This window comes from Squalius cephalus (genome assembly GCF_949319135.1).
Source record: "Squalius cephalus genome assembly, chromosome: 14".
In the NCBI taxonomy this organism is placed as follows: domain Eukaryota; kingdom Metazoa; phylum Chordata; class Actinopteri; order Cypriniformes; family Leuciscidae; genus Squalius; species Squalius cephalus.
In genome coordinates this window covers 35,203,873-35,217,467 of record NC_137135.1, presented here as the reverse complement: position 1 = coordinate 35,217,467, position 13,595 = coordinate 35,203,873, and the positions used below count along the sequence as shown (strand labels likewise).

Sequence of the window (13,595 nt, the reverse complement as noted above, 5' to 3'; positions counted from 1 at the left end):
TAATGCGACAGCAAATAAAAAAAAACACTTTGCCTGCTGCGATAAATGCGATAAAAGTCAGAAGTGTCATTTATTTGTGGGAATTGGAAAAAATAGGCAACACAATCTCATGGCAATGACACATAGCCTAACTATGGTTTTGGCGAATTTGTGGCCAATTCAAATGAAACCGTACGTTTTCCTACGAACTGCTTCACCCCACCTTCAAGCTTATTTTTTATCAAAATCACACAATTTCACACAATGCACATCGTACGAATACATATAGCTTGTTTCGGCCACGGAATAAAACAATTTAAATGATAATTGCGACTTTTAATTTCATAATTCTGACTGTAAAATGCAATTTATAAAGTCAGAATTGTGTGGTATAAACTCGCTATTCAGACTTTTTCTCTCATATAAACATAAACTCGAGTTATAAAAGTCAGAATTGTGAGATATAAACTCACAATTGCAAGTTTACCTCACAATCACTTTTTTCTCGCAATTTATATCTCGAAATTCTGACTTTTCTATTATAGTTCAATTAGCTCATATAGTTCAATTCTGAGGAAAAAAAGACTTACATTTTTTCTCAGAATTGCGAGTTTTCTGATTTTATAACATGCAAATGCGACTTTATATCATGCAATTCTGGCGGGAACGGGACAAAACATTAGAAGGCGCGGGCGGGATCAGGAAAGAGAGAGCGGGAATAAAAAAAAAGTACAAAAATAACTTAAATTAACTAAATAAACTAAAAACTATAAGAATAAAACAAATAAAAATAACAAACACAACAATTTTTTTTGTAAAAATAAAATATTAACAAAAACTATTATAGTATATCTTGCTACCATAACACTTGCAAACACGTTTTCACGACTGTCACTAGCTATGTTTCCATCAACCTATTTTTATGTGCATTTTTTGGGATATCGCATTAAAAAAAAAAACGTGGATGGAAACAGATGCGCATAAATTCTAAAAAAGCACATAAAAAACGAATGCGCTCAATTGAGTGGCATCAATTTTTTATCCAATAAGAAAACGTGCATAAACTACGATGGAAACACATTTACCGAATCAATTCCCCGATGCGCATCAAAAAAGACGTGACTTTTTTCTTAGTGATATTTAGCTTCAGTTTATCAGGAAGTGACGATTTTGTTTTCTTCGGATCACTGGATGGAAACGTTGCTTTATTCTTTTATTTTTATGCGATAATCCAAAGTTGTGCATAAGTTAAATTCGCAACTTTGGATGGAAACGCAAGAGTGACTCCTGTATTATTTTCATGCAACGCAATAATTTAAAAGATTCGCTCTTTTAATTAAAAAGTGGCTTTGACTCCCCAAAACGTTGCTGTGTGTACGTGGCCAATAAAACTATTATGCAGAATATTTAAGGAAAAATAAATAAAAAATCAAAACATGATATTAAAGCAAAAAAATGTGGTGCACATTTAAAAAAAAAAATCACCATGTTGGTCCAGTCCTCCTACCTTAAACTCCTTTTCGATGTTGGCGAGCTTGGCGAGCTCATTGCTCAGCTCCAGCGCGGTCAGTACGGGATCCTCGCTGGATAAAGAGAGATACGCCGGGCTAGCGAGTCCACGATACGCGTTTATCCTCGACCGCGAGTGGCTGAACGCGTCTTTTCTCTGCTTCTCCGTGCACTCGGCACACTTGCAGAAGTAGTCGTGTGGTCGCTCGATCCTGGCGCCTTTCATTAGTAGCATGTGCACCACTTCGTATTTCTGGCAGTGCGCGGCTAAGATGATCGGAGTGATATCGGGCGAGAACCGCGTGCCGTCCTCGTCGTATGAGTAGAAGTCGTCGTCTTGCAACTCGCAGGGGCTTCGGGTCAATCGTTCGCTGCTCGCGAATGACGGATGTCCCAGAATGGCCTCCACGATTCGTATGTAACCTTTGGAAATGGCTAACAGGAGGGCATCCCCGACACGGGCCAGGTTGTCTCGTCGCAGGAGAAGCTCGGTGACCTCTAGGTGTTCGTTACCCACGGCTAATTGCAGTCCGTTCTGTCCCATGTAGTCCACGCAGTTCACGTTGAGCGTGGATGATTCTTCTAGCATCTTTCGGACCACTGGGATGTTCCCGTACTCCGCTGCGTCTAGAAAGCGTTCCTCTTCTGCTGTGAGACTGCTTCCCCGAGCGTTGAACATGAACGCCGGTCCACGAATCGCCTGGCGTCGACCCTTCTCTCGCGTTAGGGTCATCCTGCGATGGGGGAAAGCATCCGAGGATTTCCTGCAGAGTGAAAAACAAGTATTTATACCTTGTGTGCATTACAATCAAGTCAAGTCAGCTTTGTTTATATAGCACTTTTTACAATACAGATTGTTTCAAAGCAGAGTTAAATAATGCAACAAAGTTTGTTTCTAGAAGAAAATAAGATTAAAGACGCATCTCTTTAGCCTAGCATTCATATAATGCATCTCCTCACCTTATAGAGTTATATCAGATCAAATGCACATGATTATTCTTGCTTAATGCTAATTATTTTCTAGTTGCTTCTCTGTTTTATCTCGGGATGCTCATCCTGAGGTAACGAGAGAGTATGTCAGCTCCAGTTTGGGTCTCCAGCCTCTTATGAAGACTTCAGATGACCAACACCTGTGACGAGACGACGCCAAACCCCGCGAAGACTTCAGATGATGCCAACTCTGAATGTGCACCAATGCTACATTTTTCTAAATGCCATGATAATTTGTTAACAAACAAGTATTCATGACTTCAATGAGCTCATTGCTTCTGGATTAAATCATTACATTGTTTAAATTAATACCTTTTTTGCTAACTGTGATTTTAAGTACATTTCTGAAATACATAACTTAGACAGTGACCTCTGATAACAGATCACTCTAAATTGTAATGTGCATTTTTTGTAAAGCTGCTTTGAAATGATGTGTATTGTGAAAAGCGCTATACAAATAAATGTGAATTGAATTGAATTGAATTGAAAATTAGTGTCACAGTCCAGCATAAGTTCAGTACTCATATAATGGTGTCAATGCAGGCAGATCAATAATATTGTTGAATATTAAATTAAATGTTTTCAACTAAGCAAGCCAAAGGCGACAGTGGCGAGGAACCAAAACTTCATCAGTGACAGAATGGAGAAAAAAACCTTGGGACAAACCAGTTCTCCTCTGGCCAACGAACGAACCGTGTGTGATTATGGTTCAGGCAGCATTACATGTCAGAAGTCAGATTGGATCAGAACATTCAGAATATTATCCAGTTCCATATGGTTGACAGTCAGACCCTATACGCTCATCCAAATGGAAGTGCACGTATAGTCACTTGGCTAAACCTCACGTCACTCTTCATCCAACATGTTGAGTGTCTCTCAGAGTGAGAGAGATGAGAAGTGGCGTGTCGTCAGAGACGTGATCCCACGGGGATGCAAAGCTGAGGTGATTCGGGTCGGACGGTCCTGCTGAAGGCGAGATCGCCCTCTGGCTTTTAATAGCTTTTTAATGAAACGCAACAGATGCCACGTTCAGACAACAGGTGGAGTGACGTCTGTGCTGAAATCCAGCTGACTCACATTTAGTAAGCACTCGAGGGGAACAGAACAGGCAACAGTGAATACTTATTACAGTATTAAAGTCCCCCTGTGGTGAAAATCCAGCTTTTAATGTTGTTTATGTGTCTATGTGGTGTTTTTAATATGCTTTAAGTCAAACCATGTGTAAATTCATAAGTCGACAGCATTGCTGAGTATTTCCTCCTTAAAACTGCAGTGAACCAAAGACAGTCTCAAAAACACGCTTTGAAATCACTGGTGTTTCTGACGTCACAAACTATCTTGTAACCAATCAGATCAACGTGTGATCGGCAACCAGTGGATCTCTGAGCTGAGTGAGTGAGTGGAGGCGGGGCTCATTTGCATATTCATAGAACCACACATACTAAATGAGGCAAGGGTGTCGAGTTACATTTAAATGTCATTTTGGTGATGAAAGATGAGTTAAGGAATAAAATGATTGACAACAGGGAGACTTTAAAAGTTATTGAGCCTGTGGGCTTTCGGCTAGTTGACAAACTCCTGACATCTTGAGACATACATCATGGTGAAAGCTGCAGGTTTGAATGCAGTCAGTCGAATCCTATACTTTCCTCTCAACAATCTGTATCATACAAAGTCTAAAAAACATCCTAAACATTTGGGGAATTGGTTGGGAGTTGGGAATTTGGTACTAGAACTCTTCTATTTATTACACGTTTATTCTGAAAGGGTTTCCACACCTTTTGACCAATGAATTTCCATGACTTTTGCCAGTAATTCTGTGCTTTTAAACTCCCTAAATCTCAGAGAATCCACCAACACTGTTTCCTGAGCCTCAATCATGCTGTATTAAACTAATAAAACACATTACGCCACAAACACACTTCTCTGCTTCAACACAGTATAATCCTTCAAAACAAAGCACACAGTGCCAGCAAATCTCAAGAACACATTAAAAAAAGAATCAGAAATAAAAAAGCCGAAAGAAACCGTATTGATTCTGTTATTGTTCTCTTATAAATAAATAAAAATAACATTCAAGACATCAAACAAAAGTGTATCTACTGCATGCTATGTATAATGCGAAATGAAAAAAAAAAAAAAAAAAAATCCACCAGATGACTTGAAAAGCTCTATTTGGAAGAATTAATCATTCTAGAATGATTTAGGTGATTTTTTTGCGAATCTGCATAGAAAATAATAAACAAATTACAAGCATAGATAAATACAAATTAAACTGCTTTAGTTTTTCAGGTAAATCTAACAGTATTCAGAATCAGATACAGAAATTGAATTATCAAATGTAAAATAACACTGCATATTCTTCACTGTATAAATTAAACATAAATAAAAAGCTTCTATTTTGTTGTTTGGTTAACATTAATGACACAGACAGCATCAGGTTTATTAGGCTGCTGTCACTTTAAGAGCGAATACACCGGATCTAATGATACGCATCCATATTCTTTCTGAATAGTTTACGTTCAGCCATAAGCGGTTGTGTTTACGTGCATGCATTTACGTATTTTGCGTGCACGTGTCCTTAAAGTACAAACAGACGCGAAAGAGCACAGGATTCGGTGTTCAGCGCGTATTTTGGATTGAGTTCTCTTTCGCGTCTTCTTCCACTGAAATGGTTTAAAATCACTTGTTTAAAGCTACACTGGGTAATTTTTAAGTTGATTCTTAAAGGTCCCATGAGATGGATTATTTTGTTATTTTATAATGTTTCCTGGGGTGCCCTTATAATGTTAGTATGCAATTAATCCGTACAGATCGACTACGATCCCTATACTTGACATACGGTGTGACTTATGCTACAACGATATATATCGTACAGCCCTAATAGAATGAGTTTGCTTAATTTAAAGGCTGAATTTGGACCCGGTCTTCAGGATTTACTTGAGCAGTGTAATTGATTTCACACAGCTCAGGTCACGTCACGTGAGGCGGAGAGGAGGAGAAGCGTTCAGCTGGAAATCTGCGGCTCAAACTCTACCATGATTCAATAAACGCAGAGCCCTAAAACCCCTGGACTCTAGCAGACAACCAGAAAACCACTTTATCTGCTCTGGAGAGAAGTTTGAGTGAACTTCCTTCTGCATGCAACGTCATCAAAATCATGTAATGACCAAATGTAGTGAGAAACAAAGAAAAACTCTCTTAAAAATATATATATTTACATTACATGCATTCAACGTATATATCAATTCATGAATTCCCTGGCAATCAAACCCATGACCTTGGCGTTTTCTTGAGCTACACACTTTACTTTATTGACCGCCTTTTTAAATGAATTAGATTTGTGCATATGGCTCAATTTATACTTGTCTACAACATGATGAATATCAAGCATTTAAGCATAAGCATTCATATTTAAGATCATAACCCACCTAACACATGTTTTTTGTTCCCAATATGATTTCAGAACATGCATTTTTAAGGTGCGCCAGGACAGTTTTCATCATGAAGACAGAATGTTGTTTTTAGGTTTGCAGAATGTTGTGAGAACATTCAGTGTTTGTTTAATGAACATACACTCTCAAAAAGGTGCAATAATAATTGAAATGGTCAAATATTGGCTAATTAATGGTCCTGGTTGACAGGCTACAGTATATTGTTTACTGAATATTAATATCAGACATAGATGATCTGTTTTGAGGAATTTTTGTTGAAATTTCACATCATCTAATACGAATGCTTTCCTAATATTAAGGATGATGATGATGTTGCTGTAAAAAGTGACACATGGTAAAAGCAAATTGGAGCAAAGAAATCAGAAATTCTGAGTTGAATCACATTTATGGAGAAAGAGAGGAAAAAGTGAGCTGAAGCTATTTCTATTCCTTTCATTAAAACACCCTCTCCGTTATGGTGAAAAATGGATCGATTGATGTAAATTATGCAGCTCGTTGTTAATCATGTGCAGAAGTGAGAGTTAAACGTGTCTGCTATGTATATGTTCACACACAGCAATGCTTCACACAGACACACATCGTCAAGGCCTATATCTGTCATTCTGCAGCTCTGTTTTACTCAGAAACAACACGCAGATCAACATCTGTGGGCATTTCAGAGTCTGGACAGCATGTGCACAGAAGCACATCCACCGTTAATGAAAGCATCACTCACACAAATGCTCATTCTGACTCGCTGATGTATTGAAAGACCACTTCCAGATCTGAATTCATTCATTATCATGTCTATCCTGAAAAGCAAACGTCAACACAGAGGTCATAAATCAAGACAGCCGTCGTACTTCTTTAGTGGCCAAATCTATCACTATATCATTGCCCATCACGAGTACTTGAACTTTGCGCCACAGACATGAGCAGGACCTCAAATGTTGTGCTATACTTTTTAATTGATAAAGAAGACTTGAAAATGAGTGAAAAAAATCCCAACTTTTGCACAATGAAACATGCTTATGAGAAAATATAACAATCTCTTTTCAGCTTTTCAGGTTTGAGCTCCTGTAAAAAATATTAGTTTAATTAATTTTATAAATATTTTAATGTTCAACAGAGCCGCCTTAACCTGATATTAGGCCCCGGGGCTGAGAGATTTTGTAGGCCCCCCATCCCCTCGATTTATTGAGTCTCATTTTAAAATAAAAGTGTAATATCTCTAATCTACATCACAGTTGGAGAAATTTCAACTTAATGCAAATGAGAAGCGATTTTCGTGAGCGACAACCAATAGGAAAGAAGCCTTTCAGTGGAGCTCACGTCACCGTCTCGAGTCTCGAGTGCAGGCAAGACAGAAGAGTTCGAGGGCGATTTCACTGTTTTATATGATTTGACTGTAATAACCACAAACATGGATATAATAAAATGATGCATGGAAAAGAAACTGTCGACAGTCTCAGTGAGTTTAATTCATACATTTATAGTTCGAGTGTTGTAGTTTTATGATGCAAGTTTAGCACTGCTGCAGTTCATTTTACAGTTTCCCCTGCATTATGTTGACTATTAGGGAAAAGAAAATTTATTATTTGTCAAATTCGGATGACGTTTTAGTGATTTATGACAGTATGGGTGAGTTGAATTTGTTGATTGATCGATCGTTAATCTAGTAAATGATTTAATCCACTGAACACTGCTGTGGTGATATAAAAACAGCATACTGTTTCTTTTGAGCCTAATTCCTAGTCAAATTAAGATAATATAGTTGATGGTGTTTTGTATAGATGTGGCCAGACGAGTAGTCCACCAATAACATTAGAGCGACAGCACTAGTACGTACCAACGCCCAAGCGACTTCACAGTACAGAGACTATACAGCGACAAAATCGCTGGCTGTGTGAACGGGGCTTATGGGGCCACGTGGGTCACTCAGACATGTAACATGCGATTAGAGTGATTGACAGAAAACCTGACAAGTTACAAAACAATATGACCTTTTCAGCTCATCATGAACCTGAACATGGGAGGCCCCTGGCCTGAACTTGGGAGGCCCCCGGGCTTCAGCCCAGGTAAGCCCGCGCATTAATGCGGCCTTGTCAACAGTGGACATATCTGAATTGCATTTCATTTTACAAACATGAGCTGGTAAAATGTGTACTGTACCTTGATAAAATCAATATTTGTGCATTTATCTATGTCATGCATGTAGGATCAGCATGCTTTCATATGACTGAAGTTTGACTCATACTAAAACCACATGTTTTGAAAGAGTCAAATAAAGCACTTGTAGGAAGCCATGCATGACCTGGAGCTGTCAATCAAGATCTTACTGGATAAACACGTAGTACATTTAAATGTAAATGCAAACATGGATGACGTTTAATAGAATTGTCTGGTGGTGGAAATGAGATTCAAAACATTGTAGGTGTAAAATGTCTTTTTTGTTGTTTTTGCATAATTTAACAAAATTGCATCTAAGGCTTATTTTCCCTCACACATCACATTTTTGATTATCTTTTGAAAAAACTATTATTTTCATTGTGATGGAAATTATACAGGCTAGTTTTTAAGAAACTGCAATAAATAATTTTACACAATAAATACTGACATGGTTGATGTTTATTTGCACTTTTTGTTTACATTATGATAGTCTAAAAATAGGCTATATATACACACATATAATAACATTAATCTGATGGACTTTCGTATTTTTAACGATTGAGTGATTTTGAAAGACTTTGTTTATTAATAAATAGCTTTTCGTATAATGACGTCATCAAGACGGAAGATTTGGTCAGATTTAGCTAGATTTAGTAAATCCACACAAGTTCATTAATCTTCAGTGGGCAAATTACCATCCGCTAGGTGGCGCTTTAAGGTTTATGTCACAGCTTAAATTAGAAAATAAAAATAAAAAATATTTTAAAACGTCGTTTAACCTTTTAACGTAATTTCTACATTTGTTATTGTGTCATGTTATTAATGAAAAATTACTTAGAGAGGGAAATAAACAACATATGAAAAGTATTTAATGTATTTTAATTAGAAATCACTTCAGGTTTTCTGTTAAAAAAACGTAATATTTTACGTTAATATTTTACTCATAGAAACACAGCCTATTTAATCTCATTCCTTTGACTTTTCATATTATTAAAATGACTTATTGTGCCTTTTTCACGCGTTGTGCGTCATTCCAGTCAGCTCAGAGAGCTTCGCGTGAGTTTGTGGAGTTGTGTGAACACACTCACATGTTGTGTCGGTAATATCCCGCTGAAGAGTCTCTGGTCGTCAGGTGATGTGCGTCCACTCCGCCGTTCTCCTCTTTCCAGCACTGCTCATCTTCATCCTCAGAAAACGACACTCTTTTCTGGTATTTGGATCCTCTGGCTTTCATGGACATGCAGAGAGTGAGTCTACTCCGCGGGACTCCAGTGTTACACACACTGACTGCAGGAGATGCTCTTTCTCTCAGTGAGCGAATCCAGCATCAGCATCCAGCGTGCGCGCGAGTGAGTGCGTGCGCGTGCGCGTGTGAGTGACAGGAGAACAGCACCAGCCCCGCCCACATCATTCAATCAACAGCCCTCGTTATTATTAACAAGACAAGGTCAAAGGGTAATCAAGGCACTGTCAAATAAATTATCAATTAGGCTTTTGTGTGAGTGCTTAGTATTATGGCAAAGCATACTAAAGATGAGAGTGCTCTTCATTACGCCCAACACTGTGTAGTTGCTTAGACAAAAATCTGCTAATATGAATGAAGTGTGCGCCATTTCGTGCAAAAGTTTGATTTTGATAATGCTATAATGCTATATGTGGTTTGGGTGTGTGGTTTTGTGAATTGTGTTAAGTATTTTGATAAAACCAGCTTAGTTTGCAAAATTGTGTCTGTTAGCAATTGGAAAAAACTGTAAGTTCACCATTTGAATAAAACATTTCCAAGAATTTGACTAAATAAAATGTTTATAAAATAATCACTATTATTTAAAATATTAGAGTTTATTACATATGTCACTATAAAATGTAAATCTTTAAATTCTAATACATCATCCAACATATGTATGTGTGTGTGTGTGTGTGTGTGTGTCTGCTTGTGTGTGTCTATTGTTTTATTGCAAATGCATAAGTAAAATAATAATAATAATTACTGTACTGTCTGATTGTGTTTGACAATCCAGTCTGACGTTTATGATTATCAGTTATCAAGACTTTGATTCTTTCGAGATAATGGAATGAGACACGAAGAGATTGATTCCTCAAGAGAAAGCCTGAGGACATCTTGATCAATAACAGCGCTGGCAGACAATTACCGGTGAAATGTTTGGTTGTCTGTGTGGTCTGACACACCTCTTCATATGCATTTGATTAACAAAAGAAAACAAAGGTCAATCTAATCAATAACTGTTTTAATGATGCTGCAGTTAAACGAGGAGCTTTGCTCTCTGTCTTTGAGGAGAATACGTCAAGAGAAAACCATCTGAGATTTCTCTCTCGGTGTGAGCCATCTAGCTGAACTAAATTAGGTTTGGGAATCATAGATAATCATAATTATGGTGAACAGTTGTTGAAATTTGGATAAAGCTTATCAATAGCGCAAACTCAGCATCTGTCACTGGCGTATGAAATCATTTGGGAACAGATTGACCTAATTTAGTCACAATACAAAATTTATACTCAGAATAAAACTATTGAGAGAGAGAGAGTGTGTGTGTGTGTGTGTGTGTGTGTGTGTGTGAGTGTGTGTGAGAATGTGTGTGTGTGTGTGTGTGTGTGAGAGAATGTGTGTGTGTCTCTGTGTGTGTGTGTGTGTGTGTGTGTGTGTGTGAATGTAAGGGTGTATGATTGTCTGCGTGTGTGTGATTTTCTGCGTGTGTTAAAGAGAGAAAGTGTGCATGTGAGTGTGTAAATGAGTTTGTGTGTGAGTGTGTGAGAGAGTGTGTATGTGTGTGTGTGTGTCTCTGTGTGTGTGTGTGTGTGTGTCTTTGAGTGTCTGTCTATGCGTGTGTGTGTGTGTGTGTGTGTGTGAGAGAGAGAGAGTGTGTGATTGTCTGTGTGTGTGTGTGTGTGTGTGTGTGTGTTTGAAAGACAGAAAGTGTGCATGTGAGTGTGTAAATGCGTGTGTGAAAGAGAGAGAGAGAGAGAGAGAGTGTGTGTGTGTGTGTGTCCATGTGTTTGTGTGTGTCTTTGAGTGTCTGTGTCTGTCTATGCGTGTGTGTGTGATTGTCTGCGTGTGTGTGATTGCTGTGTGTATGTGTGTGTCTTTGAGTGTCTGTGTCTGTCTATGCGTGTGTGTGTGTGTGTGTGTGTGTGAGAGAGAGAGTGTGTGATTGTCTGTGTGTGTGTGTGATTGTCTGCGTGTGTGTGTGTGTGTGTGTGTGAAAGACAGAAAGTGTGCATGTGAGTGTGTAAATGTGTGTGTTTGTGTGTGAGAGAGAGAGAGTGTGTGTGTGTGTCTGTGTGTGTGAGAGTGTGTGTGTGTGTGTGCATGTGTGAGAGAAAAGTGTGTGTGTGTCTGTGAGTGTGTGTTATACTCAAAGTTAAACTCAAAATAAATATATCAAGACTTTAGAGAATATAACTAGTAATCATCTCTGCACACACACACACACACACACGAGTAAAATATTTTTCACAAGATGACCTTTTCACATTTATCTCAGTGAAATCAGGGCAGAAATGAAGAGCTCTCGGTTCTCTAAAGCTTCTCTCCATCATGAGGACGGCGTTTGATACTCATGATCAAAGTATCCTGCATATGATTTCCTCTGAGAGCAGAAGAACATTTAATGTCCTGCTGTATTATCGGCCTCTCGTATTGAGCAGAAGACACAGAGAAGCCAGATGCACTTAAGCACAAGTGAACAGACACTCGGTCAATATGAAGCGCTGTGTGTGTCCGCGTCGAGTCTCAGTGTCCAGTGGAAAACAGAAGACCAGAACAGCACGCTACTGTGAGAGATTAACCTTTTCATGTTTAAAACACTCAAGCGGGAGCCGACGAGAAGACAGAAACCAAAGTCATCCTGCTTTTTTCTTCCTTTCGTGGTTATATATAATTTCTCATCCCAAAAATTCACATCATTTTGCTTAGAGGTCAAGTGGCAGCTTTAAAGTCGGGATGAAACGAAAGTTGCAATGGTCTTTTCTCTCATATTGAAACGCTTCTGGGACAAGAACAAATGTGGGCGGGGCTTGATTTTGTCCGTGGGGAATTGATTGGATGGTTGGGTGGTTGCGGTTTGCTATTGGTGGATCTCATATGAGTGAAATTTCAAATAAATAAATAGTGATGTGAAAGGATAAATCATTTATAATAGATACTGCAATATTCCATAAAAAAAAAAAAAAAAAAAAAAAATTGTCAATTTTGATTTTGTGGTGATTTTAATCAATTGAATCAATTACTTCATAAAATGAAGAACTGCCCAAACAATTATAATGACAAACCAAATGCAAATGTTTTCTCGAAAGTGTAATCTATCTACAAATTAAACATTAAATATGAAGGTTCTGTGTAGTTTTTGTGTGGTATTAGAACTAGCCATTTAAAGCAATTAAAGCATTACCCTTTTTGTATTATACATTTATAAGCCTATTAGTATTCATTAAAAACGAACTTTACTTAAATTACAAACTGACCTGAGATCAATTAAGACAATCATTACAATAGTTCATGGGTTCACTAAATCAACATCATCAAAACCAATATTTAAAACAGTATATGACATAAACAGTGTTGGAGTTCATAAGTGATGCGAGTTATGTAATCAGATATATATTTATGAGAAATCTACTTGTCTATTATCAGAAATGCATTACTTTTAAATTTACAACAAAATATTTGAGTTACATTTTTCAATACGTTTACACGCCAATTATGTGCAAAAAAACAGCAAAGTTTTTCCTTTGTATTTTTCTTGTACAGAAGACGATCCTCATTCACACGGATCCATGAAAACGATTAAAAACACTGTATTATTCATGTCAGGCCAGTAGATGGCGATGTCACTTTGTAAAATTAAGCACATGTACGCATGTAATACGCATGTGCATGACACTGTTTTCACAAATTCGCTGTTTTATAATAAACTATAACAGTATCGTTTTCAAAAAAAGTTGCACTTTGAAACCCATTTTCAAAAGTTTGCGTTTTCAGGCCCCTAGACGTTTGTCATGCAAATGAACGTTTTTACGTTTTTAGTCAAAAACAATATTGTGTAAACGGCCCCTAAATATGAGCATGCATTTATTCATCTCACTTGCACAAAAACAGATTCAGTATCCACAAAATAAATAATAATATGATGCAAACATGCAATTATGTTAAATAATACAAATATACACTCTAAAAAATGCTGGGTTGTTTTAACCCCAAATTTGGGTCAAATATGGACAAACCTAGCCGTTGGGTTAATATTTTTAAATCATGTTTAAATTATTTTAAATTTTAAATTATTTTAAATGTTAATCCAATGGTTGGGTTCGTCCATATTTGACCCAAATTTGACCCAAATTTGGGGTTAAAACAACACTGCACTACTTTAAGCATTTAATCTCACTTTATTAACTAATGTCTTTGCTGCTGACCTTTGATGATCCAATTCAACCATACTTTTACGTCCAAATGACTTTAGATAAACATCATATTTGTGTTTCATGCATGTTGTTTTAGTT

General features: G+C 37.4%; 1 protein-coding gene across 2 annotated transcripts in view; it reads right to left on the bottom strand.

Annotated features, from left to right (window-relative positions):
* trpc3 (transient receptor potential cation channel, subfamily C, member 3) overlaps positions 1 to 9,427 on the bottom strand; it is a 54,416-nt gene extending 44,989 nt beyond the window's left edge. The window contains exons 1-2 of one of the 2 annotated variants that reach the window (XM_079892135.1): positions 9,170 to 9,427; positions 1,487 to 2,252 (exon numbers count right to left, since the gene is read on the bottom strand). In XM_079892135.1, the coding sequence (XP_079748261.1) occupies positions 1,487 to 2,252; positions 9,170 to 9,321 (918 nt within the window). In that variant the 5' untranslated portion in view covers positions 9,322 to 9,427. Of the gene's footprint in view, positions 1 to 1,486; positions 2,253 to 2,448; positions 2,554 to 9,169 lie in introns of those variants that run through there. The other variant, XM_079892136.1, reaches the window with a different exon arrangement.
* Positions 9,428 to 13,595: the final 4,168 nt, after the last annotated feature.